The following is an 18,315-nucleotide window of genomic DNA, read 5'->3' as shown; positions in this document are numbered from 1 at the left end:
AAGGTTGCAAGAAACTCACTTCTGCTCCAGTAATTTTTAAGCTCCTTTAGTTCATTTTTTTTCCTCTGATGTTTTTCTGCCTTAATGTGTCTGGGGTGCATCAGCTGCCGCAGGTGTTCGGGGTCAGACAAAAGCTGTAAATTGAATTGTTTATAAAATCCCACCTGCCTCCTGCCCCATGGCACCCAGGCACCTGGGATGGGAGTGCTGCACGCTGGCATTAGGCCAGGGAGTGTGGCTTTGCATGACACAGCACTCCTTGCAGGGTCCCCGATGTTCTGCAGGGCTAAAGTGCCTGAGTGCTGTCCTGGAGCTGGCCGGATCCACGCAGAAAGGGCTCTCAGCACGGCCACAAAGTGGCCCTGGCCTCTGCCTGAGCTGAGGGTGGCAACTGAGCCCCAGAGCTGGTCTGGAGAGCATCTGGAGGCTCCTGGTTTTACCACAGAAGGGTGACGGCTGCCATGAGGAGGGACAGTCAAATTTAGCAAGTGTTGGTTTACCCTGCTGCTCATTTGCCGCTTTGTCTGCCCAGAGCCTGGATGTACTTCTGTCCCTGGGGAAGTGACAGGTCCCAGCCACTTGCTTGTGGATTCAGTGCAGAGCCTCTCTGCTCATGGATGTGTTTGGAGTTTGCTTGTCAACATTTCTTTTAGCTAAACGTGTTTGGAGTGAGTGGCATAGCAAGTGGTCTGGAGCTATCAGCCTTCTTCTTGCAGGGTCGCTGGGACTGGCCCCAGAGGCTGTGGGTCCTGTGGGAAGGCAGGCACGGATGCCAGGACAGGCATTGCTATTCCAGAGGTGCCCTGCAGAGCCCCATCCATCCCATCCAGGGCACTGGGCTGAGCTGCTGTGCCCTGCCAGCCCTGGGGACCCCTCAGCGTGGCTGTGGGGGCTGAGCTCTGCCCTCCTGGGAAGGGACCCTGCAGAGACACTGCACCCGCAGCGCCTGGGGCACCTCTGGGTGTGGGCAGCTCCTCCCTGCCCTGCTGACCCTGCTCACAGCAGAGGAGGGATGCTGCTGGCACAGCTCAGGGCTGGCTGCAGCCCCTGGCAGGTCTCCAGGGTGGCTCAGGGTGTGGAATGGGGACAGCCCAAGCAGGGCCCGTGGGGACAGAGGATGGCAGGCAGCCAGAGTCAGCTAGGCTGAGGGAAGTATTGCTCTGGAAGTGAGGGTCTTGCTCCCCCTTTCTACCGGAGGAAATCAGGGTTTGTTTGATCTGCTGTGCCAGATCTCGCCTTTGCAGAGGGAGAATAAGAGATGGATTCTGACCTGTTAATTTTTATGTAAAATTGTTAGTTTCCTCTGATCTGTGGAGTGAGCTGGTCGGGGGAGGAACCAAGGTCTTATCTCATTTTACATGTCTAATTATCTCTCTGGATACAGGCTCAGGCTTCTTGGTTATGGGAGGGCGGGTGATAGAGTACATGATGGATGTTTAGATTTTATTTAGTGTATCTTTTATGGCTAAGGCATGTGCCAGAAGACTAAATAAAAGCTGTACATGCTGTACTTGCTGTGGGCAGTGCTGTGCTTGGAGAGCAGGGACTAATATTGGAGCAGGGTGGGAGCCAGGGAAAGCTTGTCTCTGCAGGAAGGAGGGGACCAGGTTAAGCTGAAATTGATTACCATTGCTCTTCACATGGAAAGAGAGTGGGAGGGAGGGGTGGGAAGGAGACAAGTGGAGGTTAGGGGAGGATGCTGGAAAGTTGAACTAGTAAATTCCTGATACCCTTTAGGTGACCTTGAGCAGGCTGCAGTGCACCTTTGCCGACAAGAAGTCAAGGCACAAAGTGGGGTCAGTGTTCCCTACCTGGCTGATGTTCTGTTTTGCTAATGAGATGTGAGGGCAGGTGGGGAAGGGCAGAGCCTTCATCACCTCTGGCGTCGCTGGCTGCAGCCCAAGGGCACTGTGCCCCATCTCTGCCTCTGAGTAAAGGTGCCTCACTGCAATGCTCCTCGTGCTTCTTGGTTTCCCCTGCCCTAGAGCAGAAAACTCTGGTCCCAAACATGGGGCTCACCCCTGGGACCTGGAGATGGATCTGCTGCCCTGTTGCTCCAGTTCTTGGGGGCACCCAGCAGCTGTGGGCCGGGAGCTTTCAGTCCTGGCACAGGAAGCCTGAGAGCAGCAGCCTGCCTCACATGTCCAAAGCATAGCTTAGAATGGTGACACAAACCGTGCTCTGGGTGGGCACAGGTCCTGCCTCCTCTTCAGACTCTGCAGTTCTGCAGCATTCAGGTAAATACTGAAACACGGGAAGTACAGCTGTGCCTGACAGGGATGGATTAGGAGGTGAGTTATGCAATGGAGTGAATGCATCTTGGGGAGAGCAGCATGAAATGCAGGGTCTGGTGCAAACATTTAGTGTGGGCAGCCTGCCTCTAATGATCCCTGGGCTGGGGTGACTGCACAAGGATGGCTGGAACAGGAGGCTGTGGTGTGGTCCCTGGGGCACCTGCTCTGTCTGCAAATGTGCAGTCCTGACACAGGGTGCACAGGGCAAGGAAAGGGGAAAAAACTGATAGGCTTGGGTACCTGTGAGTGAGTTCTGAATCTCCTCACCCTCGGCAGGAACACGCGGTTCTTGGAGCGTGGGATGTTTGTGCAGTCGGCAGGCGCTGCCAGTGCTGCAGGTGCAGGAGCGGGTGCTGCTGTGGACACCGGGCTCTCAGCTGATTGCTGCCAGGCTGTGCAGAGGCAGCCCTCTTGTTCCCGGGGCAGATACTGCTTTCTGTGATTCTCAGACTTTGGCACCCCCAGCATCCCTAGCAGGCTTCTCTGCTGCAGCTGGGAGAAGGATGCTTGGAGACCCTGGTGTCATTTCCCTTCTCTGGTCCCTTTTTTCTTTCTCATCAGAAGCTTCCCAAGGGAACGTGCCATGCTGCCCGAGGGAATGTGCAGTGCTGGTGTGGGGGTGATCTGCCTTGGCTCGCACCTGCTTGGAGGAGTTGTGTTATGGCAGGGAGAGGAGGAGGAATTGCAATAATAGTATTTCTTAAACAGTTGTTTGCGAGGCAGAGAGCCAGCGTTGCCGTGGTGTAAAATCTGGACGTGCCTGGCAGGGATGCACCATAACTTCACTGGAGACAGCAAAGCATAAATAAGTTGACTCAAACTAGCTTGTTGCTGAAGACTGATGAGGGGGATTCTCCTGTTATCAGCAGAGCTGCAGCTCTGAGAAGGCAGCGAGGGAGAATGAAAAGCAACCATGGTAACTGCTCGCTTCCCTCAGTGAACACCCTTTCCGGGAGATCAGAGTGAACTGGACTGAGGGGAGTGTGTGCATCCCAGCTGCTCACAGCAGCACTGCTGTCTGTGCTGCCTCATCTCGTGCCTCAGTCCAGGCAGGGCTGGTGCAGGAAATCCCTGGCTTCTCTGCAGGCTCTGGGCTTGTGGTCTCCTGACAAAGGAGGAGGAAGGCACCAGGGACTGAAGGTCCTCATCCCCCTCTGGATGGTTTCAGCTCCATATCCGCCTCCTGTGACATAGGAACAGAGGCTGTTCTGACTGACTGGTGCCAGTGCTTAACCTCTGGGCAGGAATGCACCGAGTCTGGTGCTAGAGATGAAACAGGGTAGCCTGTCCTCACAGCGCTTTGGTCACACCAACTCCTTTCTCAAGGTGTCTATAGGTAGGGGTAGGCTTCCCTTCCTTCCTCCCTCCTGTTGTCTCTGTAGATCTCAGCCCCTTTGCTCCTGCCCACACCCTCATGTCTTGGGTCCTGCTTTTGTTAAATTGAACATGATGTCAAATTAAAGCCATCACAGGGACAGTTGGAGTGAAGTACCCAGTTTAATGAGGCAGCCTTGAAAATCAATAACTTAATTGCAGACATTTGATGGACTTTTATCCAATTTATACTCCTCCTGCCCTGCTACGTGTAGAGCATGAGGACCTGGTGCTATGTCTGGCTCTGGGCAAGTGAAAGCCTTTCCTCTCCTCAGGCTGTTGTCCCTGTGCAGGTCTGCCTGCTGCAGTGGTGCTGCAGTGTGGATCAGGCCCCAGATGGGTGGTCCCTCTGTGGTCTGGAGGTGACCATGTCACTCTGTGCTAGCAGGCGTGAGTTTGACATCCCCAGCTCCTTCCCAGATGGAACAGTAGAAGGCTACTGGGAGAAAAGCTCCCAGCTGTTCAGAGCAGCGATCTCCTGGGAGAGCAGGTCCTGCCCCAGGATCCTGTCCCGGCTGCCACCCTGCAGCACACCAGAGGCATCTGCAGCAGTGTCTGCAGTCCTGCCTTTCAGGCATCTGGTGGGGAGGTGATGCTGCATTTGCACCCAGCTGTTCTCTTTTCCCTCCTCATTTGCAAGCAATCAGTGTTGGGCTCTGCTCTGAGGTCTGTGTTGCTCTTCTAAACTCCTGCCTGACTTTCCGTTTTCCTCCTTGTCCCTGCTGCAGGCACCTCTGTGATGCAGGTGATGGCCTCTGATGCCGACGACCCCACCTATGGGAGCAGTGCCCGGGTAGTCTACAGTGTGCTGGAGGGGGAGCAGCACTTCACTGTGGACAGTAAAACAGGTGAGCAGCACCCAGCCGGGCTGGGCCACGACACCTGGCAGTGGCTGTGTCCTGGGCATGGCTGTGAGCCAGCAGATCTGTGCCTCCCTGCTGGCCACTGGTGCTGGATACTCCTGGCAGGGATGTTGGAGAGGAAGCTCAGCAGCGCTGCTCAGGCTGCTGCCCGGCTCCATGCCCGGCCTGCAGCAGGCAGGATCTGCAGCTGCCAGCCCGGAGTGCCTGGCCTGCACCCGCACTGGCCACAGATCCTCTCTGCCTGGAGCAGGAATGCCCCCGCAGGCACATAAAACTTCAGTGTAGAAGGTTCAAATACTACCAAAGGGGCCTTACCAAAGGCTGCATCGTTATCACCAGGGCTTTGATTAAAGGTAACACTTTAAATTAAAGATAGGTTTATAAATGTTCCATTAATATTTAATGAAAGAACAGTAGAAGCTGCTCCATTCCTTAATAACTTATAATAGAGCCTGTTGTAAAATGCCTCTGCAATAAATCCCTGGCAGATGATGCTCTGACATACTGGTTAGAGTAGACCATAACCAGGAGATGTTGGGGTATATATTCTCCTTGCCTCCCAGGAGTTTGACTCTCATTACCCTTAATGGGAGCCTCACAAGCTTGCTAAGGAGCGAAGACACTCAAATGCTAATAAGGGATATTTAAGGCACAAAGCATGCAGTAAAGTGCCCATAGTTTAATGAAAATTTGTCAAAGGACAAGCAGGCTGAGGAGCTGCAGCTTGTGTTGGAAAACTGGACAGCAAAGTCCTCCCCACCTTACTGCTGAACCACAGTGGCATGGACTGAGATCAACCCCTGGGCTGAAGTAACAAGTCTCTGTCAGGCTGATCTGTGTCTGTGCTGATAGATATTTTCTAAGGCTGTTTTTATGTAAACAACCGTTTACATAAACAGTTTCAGAGTGAAATTTGTTTGGAGATGCTGGTGTAAGGAGAGTGTAAAGGTCTGTGTGCTGGAGCTTCTGCACCTCGTAACAATGCTCTGGCGCACATGGGGAGGCTGGTCCCAGCCCTGGCTCTGCCATCAGCCTGGCTGCTGCTGGAGGGACGCTCAGATATGGGAGTTTGGGAGCTCCTACACACCCCTGACATCAGCACTGTGGCATGTGGTGAGAAATGCCTTTGTCTGGACTGAGGCTGCGGCAGTGGGGTGAGGGCACAAGCAGCAGGTACCCACCCTGTGCTCAGGAGCTGTTGCACCTGGGCTCTCTTCTCTCCCAGATTTGCTTTGTTTTATATTGTGTGTGTAGGAACAATAGGCTAAACACTGAAAATTCGGGTGCACGTGAGATCCTGGCAATCTGAGAGAGATTTGTGTGAGTGGAATTCTGCCTGCTAGAATGGAGAGGGACCACTGGGAGCAAACTGCACAAGCCAGGGCGTGCAGAGGCTCAGCTTCCTGCCACATTAGTGCTCTGTATTAAGGCATAAACTGAAATGTGCCCTGTGGGACTGTGGTGAGAATTAATGTCGCTCTGGGAATCCAAGCTTCTTGATTCCTTGACTTTTTGTGTCTTAACTCTCAAGCTGGCTGTTTCATACACTGGGGGGTGGATTTACTGTTTAGCTTGCTTGCATTTCATACAGGCAGAACTGCTGACAGTCTGCAGAAGGCTCTGGCCCCTCTTGAGCACATCTGTTCCCAGGATATCTGGCTGCTAATACAGCTGTTGGGGCTGCCTCTGTGGTGTCTGAGGTGCAAATGGCCTGTGGCAGCTGCCTCACCAGCGCTGCAGGAACTGCAGGGCTGCAACTCTGCCCATCAGCCACTCAAGTTGTGGCTGCAGCCTGTCCCGTGCCCCTCTGTCAGCACTGGCCCATGTGGATGCGGGGGCACATGGTGTCATCATATCCATCCACGCACACCCCAACCTGCTCCCACTCTTGTTCTGTTAGAATTAGTCTTTATGCTGCACAGGGGAATCTGGGTCTGATTGCCTGGGGTGGCCCAGCTTCTGCCCTGAGCATAAGATTTAATTATCCATAGCAGCAGCGTAGCTCTCAGAGCCACCATTGTTATTAATGGCCATAAAAAGAACCATAAAAACCTGGCATGTTACATTTCTTATAATATATGATAATGAAGAACAATTTGATTTCCCTTTTTGGTTTTGACCTCCTTCTCTGCCGTTTCTTGCAGCTCCATGCATGTGCTGCCTTGCACGCCCCCTCAGCCCCTGACTCCTTCCAGCACATGTTCTCTCTTCCCTCCTTGTCTTGTGCTTTTTTCACACCTTCCTTCATAGCACAGGTGTGGCATGCACAAAAGTGGTTTCCACACTTCGGTACAGAACACAGACCATGTGTAGCTGACTTTGTTTCCTGCTCTTGGATGTTACCAGCTGTAGTGCTCAGCTGGGATTTCGTATTCAATGGACCTTTCACAGGCAGACCCAAACTGTCTGGATGCTGTGCTATGCCAAGTCCTGCCACTCAGTAAGCCTTGAATGCCTGCAGCATCTCAGGTCTTTTTGGAGGGAGACAAACATCTAAATGGCTCCACTGGAATAGTGGCAACAGCAGTACAGCATTTATGTTGTAGGAAGATTCCAGAATTAGATGATGGCAAAGAGAAAGCACAGCTGATGCACATGAGCTTTTCTTTCTTTCATATACACCAGCCACTCTCATGCTTTGAGATTAGTTTCACAGACTGAAACTCGTGTTGTGTACACCAAATCAGGTTCAAGAACTTCACCCGTGTGTGCTGAAGGTCTAGGCTGGCTTGTTTTGTGTGAGCAGGGAGCTTTGTATGTATAAGCTTTTGAGGCAAGGTTTTCTTGCCAACTGTAAGAATATCCCTGTGGCTTGTTGCAAGAGCCTGCAGGCATTAAGCTTTGTAAGCTCTGTGCTGCCTCCCTCACTCAGGGTGCAGCCAATCTTTGCTCCTTGCAGCAGGTGAGCAGCAGTGCCTGTGCTGTGGCTGCCCTGATGTGCTGAGGAGGCTGTGCTCCCACAGGAGCCAGCACACAGCTCTGCCCTGCTGTTTCCAGTGGGAAACAGCCTCTGCTGCTGCTGTGCTGGGTGTTGGCTCTGGGTGAGAGCGCTAATCTGGCAGCAGGGTCCCCCTCACCGCTGCTGAGCCCTGAGCCCAGCTCTGCCCAGAGTTACACACAGTGGGAGGTTTAGTGGCAACTCCTGTTCCAGCTCCAGGAATCTCATCCTCGCCAAGATCTTTCTCAAGCTTATGCTTTTTGAATATGGAGACGTGCACCTGAGTGTGAGCACTCTCAGTGCATTTATGTGAGAGGAGAAATGTGTGCATTTAAATCCACAGGCTGTGTTTTCATGCTGCTTTGTATCACCCTGCATTCTGTGTACCACTGCAGATTATTCACCTTTATAGAGGAAAACCTCTCCTTTGGTAGGCAGCTGTGCCTGTTCCCATGTCCTTTGCAGTGCCCTTTCTTCTCCCTGGGCAGTGTGGCTGGAGACTCACTGCTGCCTGTGATCCCTTGCACACAGCCTTCCTTGGGAGAGAACCTGAAAGTGCTCAACGCCCCACAGCCGGGTGCCCCTGTTTCCAGCAGTCTTGTGCATCCCTTTGTAGGGATATTGAGAGCTATAGAGCAACCAGAGCATGTAACACCATAGGTTTCGTGATGTTTGGTGCTTTCCTTAAAAGCCAGCTTGGTAGTTTGGGGCTGTGCATGGGAACCTGGCTTTTTACCGTAAGGAAGAGGTTGTTCTTTAAATCCATCACTCTGCTGAATGCGGGGAAAAGGCAGAAGAACTCAAAAGGTATTTGAAATGCAGTCTGGCGTTTGTGATGACTTAAACCAGCTCCTGAGTTCTAGAGCTGTGTCCTGATTTAAAGACTGAGCCAGTAAGGGCTTGGATCTTTTTGTGCCAGGGAGAATGGAGATACTGGCCTGCTGGGATGAAGCTGATGGTTGTTTGTGTGCAGTCCTTAGTCGTTTTTTCCCTACCTGCCAGCCTTGCTGGGTTTGGAGACAGACCACAGCCCTGGTCTGGGGCAGTAAGGCAGGACTGGGAGAGGAGCTGTGTCTGGGAGCCTGCTGCACAGAGCTGGGCTGATGAGCTGTTCATCTGTGTGATGTGGTGGTGGGAGGCAGGACACATTTCTCTGCTGCTCTTGCAAGTTTGTTAAAAATGCTCCTTGGTGCCTGGAAACACAGATGTATCAGCACGTGTGTTCCTGTGTGCCCATGAGGTTGTGCAGGTCTGTGACCCATCCCTGTCCCTTTATCCACCAGAGCTGTGCACAGGCACAAAGGGAGTCTGAGTGTAAGGCACAAGAGTCTGCAGAGAAGCCACATTTATTTAAGGGGATTCCTCTTGTTAGCAAGATTGAACATTAACAGCTCTTTTCTGAGACTTGTGCAGGAACTTCAGCTGATTTGGGACCAAATTGCGGGTTTTGTCATCTTGAGGAAATTAGAGTGTATCTACTAATGTGCCAAGGAAATTAATGTTAAGTGATGAGGGACTTTAGCTGCTAAAAGAAGGGACAAAGGAAGGGTGAGTGTGCTGTCTCTGCACCAGCATGGGCAAGACTGATTGCAGCCTGGAACAAGCCCTTTTTAGGTGCTCCATGAGCTTCCTGACCCTTTCCTCATACTTCACTCAAAGCACTTTTACCTTCTGCCTCCCAAACTGTGCTGAGCTGAGGGACAGGATGTGGGGCTGGAGAGTGGCTGAAGTGCTGGTTCTTGGGGCCAAGACCTCCTCTGCAAGGGCTGACCTCCTCCAGGATGTGTCCTTCCAGCAGGACTCATGTCCTGGCAGATATATTGGTATTTCTGTGTCCCTGCAGGCAGGTGAGGGCACTGGTGAGGAATCTGCGGTCTGTTTGGCAGGTGCCTTGCCATTCCTGGCCTGAGGCAGAGATGTGTTTGATCTAACTGACCAGGCTGCTGGCAGAAATAAATCTGTTTTATCCAGCTAAATAAGAGAGGGATAGAGGAGACAGACCCAGATTCTTCTCAGGCATGCACAGTTAAAAGACCCAAATGGCAGTAAGGCAAGGCTTGTCAGCATGATAGTGGCCCTTCCATCCCTGGAGACACTAAAAACTTGACTCTTTATGGCCCAAGGTAATCTCATCTGCCTTTGAAGAATGCCTGCTTTGAGCTATAGATGGATCAGGAACCTCCTTAGGATAGGTCCCTGTTTGTTACTTCATGACCTTCTGGCTTATTGCTCCTCCTGCCCTCAGCTGGAAGGTTCCTGGTCCAGACAGTCTGAGGATGTGGATATCTGACCTGGAAGTACCTGAGAGCAGAGCAAAGCCCATCATGGTGGGATTCCTGGAAGGCAGTTACCTGCTTTGTCCTGCTTTGTTTCTATCACCTGAAAAGACTCTGCTGTTGGAGCAGATCCAGTGGTATTTATGTGATGCTGTAAGTGTCCCCTTGCCTGGTAATTATACTGATTAATCTGGATCATGCTGGAAAGCCACATGTGCCTTGTACCAGAGGGTATGCCACCATGTGTCCACATTATTCAGCTATAACAGATACTGACAAGAACAGGGGAGACAAGTCTGAGCTCGAGGTTGCTCTTGCTTTGTTAGCAGCATCTGGGAAAAGACAAAGTTTGTCAGTTTTTCCAGCTGGAAAGAAGGGGAACCTTGGGAGATGATAGCAATGACTTTTCTGTGCTCTCTGTACAGCCTTGAGGAAGGTCTGCCTCCATCCCTTGCAGCCTCTTTGCAGAGTCCCTGGGGGTCAGGTTTTGGGAGCAGAGACTGTCTTGGCTCTGAAAGATGGGACCGTGTGGGTTTGCTGCTGGCGGCCCTTAGTGCCACATGGATGTGGAGCATGTGTGGAGACCTTGATTTGCCACGGCCATCAGCAAACAGTGCGTGGTACCTCAGCCTAGAAGACAAAGCCAGCCTGACTCTCGGGCTGCTGGCCTCATGTGGCCCATGCCATTTGGGAATAATGTGCCAGTGATGATCCTGATGGGGCTCCTGGAGGTCTGGCAGTTTGTCTGCAGCACATCCCCACCTTTCCAGGATGGAATGGACACACAGCACCGTGAGAGGAGTTTCTGGTCCGTCTCCACCCCTGCCACAGGCAGAGATTTCATCTGCCTTGTGCTGCTGGAAGAGCAGGAGCTGGCTGGGGACGTTTGCCCTACTTTGCATGTGCCAAATGGCCTGGACTTGCTCCCCGTTGGGACGAGTGACCTTGGAGGTGTTCTGGGAAGTGCCTGAGCACTTTTTTCCCATCTTGCATGGCGTATTATGAGCTATATCATTACGAGCAGCTCAGTTAAGTCATTACAGCCTTGGTGAATTGTACGAGCTTTTTCCCTCTCATCCCAATTCATCACTATTGTGCTGACATGAATCATTTTCATTATAAAATGCTTCAGACCCCGTTAATTAACAGAATTGCTTAAATTTCAATGAGCTAGTGCTTGCCCAGAAATAGCGGTTTTGTATTCACCGTGGAGGCCTGTCAGCACGAGCAGCTGGGGCTGGTCCCTGAGCCCTGGCTGTTTGTGCAGGCCTGGCCCTGCTGCCCAGGTGGGAGGGTGCCATCCTTGCTGGGATGGGTGCCCACAGGCACGGTCTTGCCTCCCTTTCCTGCGTCCTTCTGCCTCTTTCTGTGAGGTGGAGTGGGACTCCTTGTGGAATGGCTTCCCATGAGCAGAGCCAGGATGAATGAGGGGATCAGAGCATCACAGGATGATCACCTGCTCCCTTATCCACGAGGCTGAAGGCAGCAGAGTCCAGGTAATTACAGAACCTGAAGTGACAGAAGGACAAGAGAAGCTGGGTGATAATTGTGCCTATCCACGAGAGCTGGAGAATGGCAACGGTCTGAAATTGTGGTTGTGTCTTTATAATGAATCCTAACAATGCTAATCATTGGAATAATTGCTAGTTTCAGAAAGGAAGGAGTGATAAATGACTCCTGAACAGTTTTTTGCCAGCTCCTGCTGCACCTGTAATGTCATGCAAAGGGCAAGGGGGAGGAATTTCATCCTCCCAGCTCAGTGGCATTTCTGGCTGCCTTTGGGCCACAGCACCAGTGGCTCCATGATGTGAGCCCTTGTCTGGAGGTGCACCAGGCCACATACGTGAACAGGGAAACTGAAAATCTGCTGGCTGTGGAGGGCAGATGCCTGGTAGCCTTGGGGTCTATCCCTGTAGCCATATCTTGGCTCCTTGCAGCCTTCTGGAACTCAGCTCCCCCTCTGCTGTGCTCTTGGTGACTTGGAGCTTCGATGCTCTACCACTGCTCGATGTGCTGCACATCAGCAAATGGATTGCAAGGTGCTCAGAGCCCTGGATGATTCTCTACTGTTTGCTCAGCAAGAAGGGAGCTCCCTGTTCCCTCTGGGTCAGACCCTTCACTGGAGACTCATTCCAGCATTCTCCTCCGGTTATTGTCCCTAGCACCAGGCAGGATTGCTGGTGAAACAAAGCAGAGATGAATTCACAGTAGGAGGAGGTAAAGCTGATAGTTAAACAGAAAACCCTGGAAGAGAGAGGATTTACAAAAACATAAAGCGATGTCTAAATCTGTGGGAATGTTAAAAAAACTGAGCTGGAGGGGATTTTAAGCTGATTCCTGTCTGTTACGGGGTGCTGCTCTACAGTGGGACTGGAATGTGGTGCTAATGACCTTGTATCCATGTGGGCACTCCTTCCTTCCTGGCCCTGGTGCCACTCAAGGTAGAGTCGGTTTTTTTCTTTCTTTCATCCTCAAAATTTCTCTTCCTTACTCTGTTTCCATTTAAATGAGGCAGTCATGGGTGACTGGTAATTTCTGCCATTCACAGAGGTTTCAGGCTTTTACTGCTCTTTGCTGCTTGTTTTACATTCCTTTATATTTTAGTCCTGGTCATTTTCCCAATCCCAGATGAATTCTGGAGACCTATAAACATTGGTTTTAAGAGACTTAGTTTTGTAAAGTACTACCATACCATTCATTTTGTTAAGCTCCAGTGCATTCTCTGACATGGAGCATGTGTTTTGTCATCTCTGGGCTCCTTAACTTTGAAGGGTGCTTGAAAATGAGAGGTTTTGTGCAGACAGACTTTTAGAAATGTGCTCCCCCACCACCCCAATTCTCCAAATGACACAAGTCCCCCAAGATGTGCCCAGGCCACAACACCTGGTAGATGGAGACAGGACAGGGGCACCCCTGTTCTGAGAGGGGTGCTGCAGCAAGCCTGGCTCCTGCTCAGCAGATCAGGATAAGTGGGCTGTTGCAGATCTGTGCCACAGGGGTTTTGTGACTCAGCCTGGGTTTTCACAGAGCAGACCTTGAGGCTGGCCACAGCGCAGCCCTCACATTTGGATGGGGTGAGGATGAGTCCTGTCTTCCTGTGACTCCCACCAATCCTCTGGCCCCCACGGATCTTTCACCCAGCTCCTGGTCACCCTGCAGAAAAGCACAAACCTCCTCTGTGCCAGGCTTTAACCCAGTGGGAGCTGCAAGTAGCCCACAGGAAAAGCAGCAGCTGGGACTCTTTCACGCTTCATGAGGAGACTTGCTGGGAGCAGGTTGGGCCTGTGGCCATTCCTGGGAGGAATTCAGGAGGATTTCTGGGATGTTTCTGGCTGGCTGACAACCCCTGGGCTTGTCCTTCTCCCCAGTGCCCTTCTCTCCCCTTAGTTGGCTTTTGCTCATGTGACCTCTTGCAAAGAGGTTCAGCAGATATTGCTTGTGGCCAGCAGTGTGTTCCCGCAACAGAGGCTGCTCCAGGGCTGGGGAGAGCGTCCCCAGCAGGCAAGGGAGGTGACAGTCCCTTCTACTGTGTCCTGGCAAGATGAGAGTGCTGTATCTGACACCAAATACAATTCTGTGGGCATTCCAGAGCGAGTCCAGGGAAGGGCCATGAAGGTTGGTGAAATACTGGAGCATCAGCCCCATCTCGTCCCTGAAGAGGGAGAGCCAGCTGATCCTGTTTAGGTCTGGATCTTGTCCAGAGTACTCTCCAGTGACCCTTCCAGCCCCGCCCTGTCTGTGGCTCTGTGAGCTGCCCGTGCTCAGCTGTGCTGCTGCGTTCCAGGTGTGATCCGGACGGCCGTGGCAGACCTGGACCGCGAGACACAGGACCGCTATGAGGTGGTGATCCGTGCGACAGACATGGCAGGACAGCTGGGTGGCCTGTCTGGATCCACCACAGTCACCATCGTAGTCACTGATGTCAACGACAACCCTCCACGCTTCCCTCAGAGTAAGTCCCGCAGGCGATGGGGGTGGCACGGGAGCGGGTCCTGCTTCCCTGTGGGTGCTGGGATGGAACCTGCGGGGGGCTGAGCAGCCTGGCCACTCCAGCTGCTGGCAGCGTGACAATACCAAAGGACCGTGGCACGCACAGCTCCTAGCCTGGGTCTGAATGTGTCCCTGCCTGGCAGCACAGTGGGTGCCAGATCCCTGCTCCAGTGCAGCTCCTGGAAGCGAGCGTGGCTTGCGCGGTAGCAGAGCAGGGCCACCCCTTTCCTGAGCCCTTCCAAGCTGCTGGAAGCCAGCAAGATCCACCATGCTGCTGACCCCTGGGAGCTGGGGATGGAACTTGGCTGCTGGCTGGCCCCTCCTGGCTGCTGTGTCAGAGCTTCTCACACCCTTGCCCCAGTGACACTGCTCGGGGGCAGCAGCCTTGTCACAGCACAGCTCTGTTTTCCAACCTGCTGCTAGCGGGCTGTGGCTGGTGCTGGTGTCTGATCTGGGAGCCTCCCCAGACCAGGTGCAGGGTGACCCTGCTGCCAGCACTGGGCTCTGAGGGCTCTGCAGTGCACTCCTACTGTGGCCTGCCAGGCCAGGGAAGGGGCTGCAGCTGGAGGAGGCTCAGTTCTTGGGCTGCATCTGCTAAAAATCAGAAATTGCAAGGGAATCTTTGCAAGGAATCAGAGAGCACTGATTGCAGGGCAGTGTCCATGCAGAGAAATCAGCCCTTACTTCACGTAGCACCTGGAATGTCAGAGCTCCCCAATTATCTTCCCTCAGCCCTTGTTTTTGACTGGTGTATTTAATTCTGCTGTTGGGGCATTCTGCATGGTGGGATTTGAGCAATCCTCACAGCCCAGAGGTGCCCCAGGGAAGGTTGTGGAGGCTGGGGGCAGTTCAAAGGCAGAAGCAGTGACCCTGGTACCCATTTCTCCTGCAGAGATGTATCAGTTCAGCATTGTTGAAACGGCCCCCGTGGGCACTGCCATCGGGAGGGTGAAGGCAGAGGACTCTGACGTCGGGGAGAACACGGACATGACATATCAAGTGAAGGATGAGGAAGGGGTGGAGATGTTCAAAGTCACCACAGACAGCAACACCCAGGAGGCTGTCATCACGGTACAGAAGGTGAGAAGTGTTGATTGAGTAGGGAGGGCACAGGTCCCCAGGAGGGCTCTTTCCTTTGGGGACTGCTGCTGTTGAATCTGGGTTGAAGGAAATGCTCTGAGTGCTGCTCTAGCAGTAGCAGTTGCATTTTTGTGCCTGCTGATGCAGGGAGAGACCTGTCTGTGCTCTGCCTGCGTGGCAAAACACAGGGCTGTGTCTGGGAGGAAAGGCTGAAAAGGAGCAGCACAGAGTGCCTGCTGGAGTCCCCCAGGGTGGTTTGGGGGTTGCAGTGAAGCAGTGAGCTGTGCAGGAGACACCATGCATAGGACTGCAGAGAGGAATGCTTACAGCTACAGTTATTGATAGCACCTGTTAGAGGAGAAAAATGCCCACCTAATTCCTGTACCTGACCAGCAGCACTTTAACTGTATCTGCTTTTGGTGGCAAAAACAATCAAGCAAATGCTTGGTGCAGGCAGGGAAGAATGATTGTTCTTCAAGGCCACTGTGTGCAGCTTGCCTCCCCTGTGGAAATAAGAGCAGGGTGATTAATGATGGAAACTCGCTCATGTGCAGCACACACTGTGCTGTCTTCCCGGTGAATCCTGGCTGCTCACAGCCTGGGCACCCTGTTGTGGGCCCTGAGGGGAGTGAGCTGGAGGCTTCTGCTTCCTCCTGCCCCCTTGGTGTGGGTGCTGCTGGCAGAAGGGCAAAGCAGAAGCCTCCAGGCTGCTACAAAGGCACTGCTTGGGAGCGGGTGGCTTTAGTGGCTCTAGTGCTGCCCAGATATCTCTGGTGAAGGAAGGGGCAGCAGAGGGGCTTCTTGGGCTGCCTGTAGCTTACCCTCTTCCCTTGTCCCAGCCTCTCGACTACGAGTCAAAAAAAGTGCACACTGTCGTGGTGGAGGCCCTCAACAAGTTCGTGGACCCGCGCTTCGTGGACCTGGGCACCTTTCGGGACCAGACCATCGTGAGGGTCTCAGTGCTGGACGTCGACGAGCCCCCTGAGTTCCGGCCCCCCTCCAACCTGATGGAGGTCCAGGAGGATGCACATGTTGGATCTATCGTGGGGGTGGTCACTGCCCTGGACCCGGACACAGCGAACCACCCCGTCCGGTAAAGCAGCCATCAGAACCCCACATCATCCCCCTGCCATGGGGCCACCTGCAAGGGACACGTGGCCTGGGAGGGCTTATGGCCATGGCTGGCACAGAGGAGGTGGGAGAGTGCAGGTAGAAGTGGCAAGTGCTGTGTGTGTGGCCGAGTGTGTGTGTGTCTCGTGGGACAGGCAGCTGGCAGGTGAGTGGCAGCCTGTGCACAAGCAAGCGCAGCGGTCTCTCTGGCAGCAGATATGTCACTGACAGGTGATGGCTCTGTGAGCACAAGGGAGTGTCAGGGAAGGTGGCTGGGTGATGCTTGCATGTCCTTGCTGCTGACAGCGAGGTATCTGCAGTGGTACCTGACACGGGCCAGACACCAGGAGTGGCAGGAGGACAGTGGTGAAGGGTGATAAATGAGGTGAGGCTCGGGAGGTGCAGTGCCACAGCCTGGCTCTGTGTGCGTGCCTGTGTGCATAGGATCAAAGATCAGAGGAGTTTATATTTGGGCAGGGGACATAATCCAGGCAGCAGCTTATCTGCACAGGACATTTCCCATTTCCATTTAATTTGTGGCTAAAGAGATTGTTACCTTGTTAAATTGTTATTACCTAAGGCACAAAGCAGCCTTCTGCCCCTGCCAACTGGCCTGAGTCACGAGCAGTTGGGTTGGAAATCTGGTGTTCAGAAAACATCCTCAACGTGTGGAAAATTTCCTTGAAATGTGTGTTCTGGTGCCAGGTGCCGGCGGGGCTGCGGGAGCCCGTGGAGCCACTCGCTTCCAGGGAGCCGGAGACTGAGAGCTCTGCAGGGAGTCAGCCCTGCAGCAACAGACTAGAAAGAACAGAGATAGGGATGTGGGGTGGAGGGGGACAGGCCAGAGGGGGCTCAGTTACAGCACTTGGCTGCATTCAGCGATGTCCCCCGGTGCCTGTTTGGGGCGCTGAGCTCAGTGCTGTGCACCCGTGGGTTTCTGTTTCGTGGTGTGGTGAGGAGGATCTCCCCATCTTCATGGAAGCGAAGACTGTGATGGTTAGAATGCTCAGAAATGCATTTACACATGGAAAGCTGCCATCTACAGATGCCTGGCAGCTAGCAGAGAGTACTGTGTCACAAAGCTGGATGCTCAAAGTTGACTTTGGGGAGAATGTGAGTGAAATCAGCCTTGGTGTGCCAGGAACTGTGTATGTGAGTGCGGCACCACTTGCACTAGCAGGTGCTGGGTGTGGAATGTGTTCTCAACATACCTCTGCTCACATGTGTGACTCTCCAGTCCCTCTCCAGGCAGCCTACCTTTCTGATTTCTTTCTTTGTTGCCCTTGAGTACATGTCTGTCAGCACACACCCTTCAGGAGTGTTGGTGCGTCCACATAACTGTGTGTGCACGTGTCCACGTGCTTTTTCACTTGACTGAAAATCTTTCTAGCAGTGCTGCAGAACATAGATATTATTTTCTGATCTGTAATTGTAGAAAAGGGACCTTTGGGACAGAACTATTCTTTTTCTTTTTTTTTTCTTTTTTCTTTTTTCTTTTTTTTTCTTGTTCTTTGTGCTGCTTCCCTGTGGAGCTTGCTGCATTGTTTGCAGGCAGACCAAAAGAAAGCAGTGGAGGGAGGCTCTTAATGCTGTACAGAAGACAGTGGAGACTTGGACCAGAGAGAAGCAGATTCAAGTACTGGACAGGGTGAGAGCCCAAACTTTGCTTTGGGAGTCTCTCATACAGTGAGCTCAGTGCTGGCAAGGCAGTGCCTCGTGCTCAGACACAAGGACTCAGCCAACAGGACTCCCAGGCATCTGCTGCAGCTTGGGAATTGCCATGTGTTTTCCCTTGTCAGGCTTGATGCATTCAAATACGTGTCCTGCCTCTAGCTATCCCCAGGCAGGTAGCTCATCCCGTGTCCCCCATGCTGCCCTGTGGGACTCGCTCCATCGCTCCACTCCCTCTGTGCTGGCAGTCCCTGTGGCCATGAGCAGTGGCACTGCAGCTGGGTGAGCCTTCACAGACGTTTTGACACGTACCAAGTGGAGCTGCAGGTTGATACTGGTCATGCTGATGCAGCACCAATGCAAGAGGAAGGTACAGCTGGATCTCTCCTGCTTCCCTGTCCTCGGGCTAGCCAGGTAATTTAATAAAATACTTTGCTGCGTAGGCAGCTGTTACCAGCTTCAAAGCAGTGTGCAGACATTAATGCCAGCACCCTGCAGCACCAGGATGTGACACTAACCCGTCAGCAGGAGACGGCAGTAAGTCACCTCTCGTTTCAAGTGTGCTGCTCAGAAGTACAGTCACAAGAAGCCAGCACTTGCACTTCACCTCTGATACATCAGAGAGCACCTGGTCCTGACGGCATGACCAGCATTTGATCCTCGTCGCCTTGAAGTTGGTACGAACCCTTTGAAGTTGCTGCAGTTCAGTGGATCCCTTT

At 52.9% G+C, this 18,315-nt stretch overlaps 1 protein-coding gene across 9 annotated transcripts in view; it reads left to right on the top strand.

Moving 5' to 3' along the window:
• Nucleotides 1-18,315, top strand: part of CDH22 (cadherin 22) — a 97,213-nt gene that overhangs the window by 34,414 nt on the left and 44,484 nt on the right. For 6 of the 9 annotated variants that reach the window (XM_058422709.1, XM_040079941.2, XM_040079942.2 and 3 more), the window contains 4 exons: nucleotides 4,397-4,516; nucleotides 13,530-13,697; nucleotides 14,628-14,815; nucleotides 15,655-15,908. In XM_058422709.1, coding sequence (XP_058278692.1) covers nucleotides 4,397-4,516; nucleotides 13,530-13,697; nucleotides 14,628-14,815; nucleotides 15,655-15,908 — 730 coding nt within the window. Of the gene's footprint in view, nucleotides 1-1,726; nucleotides 1,797-2,117; nucleotides 2,238-4,396; nucleotides 4,517-13,529; nucleotides 13,698-14,627; nucleotides 14,816-15,654; nucleotides 15,913-18,315 lie in introns of those variants that run through there. The other 3 variants (XM_040079945.2, XM_040079944.2, XM_058422710.1) reach the window with 3 other exon arrangements.

The sequence above is a fragment of the Hirundo rustica genome, chromosome 16 (genome assembly GCF_015227805.2).
Source record: "Hirundo rustica isolate bHirRus1 chromosome 16, bHirRus1.pri.v3, whole genome shotgun sequence".
In the NCBI taxonomy this organism is placed as follows: Eukaryota; Metazoa; Chordata; class Aves; order Passeriformes; family Hirundinidae; genus Hirundo; species Hirundo rustica.
The sequence above is the reverse complement of the archived record's forward strand: the minus strand, read 5'-3'. Positions and strand labels throughout refer to the sequence as shown.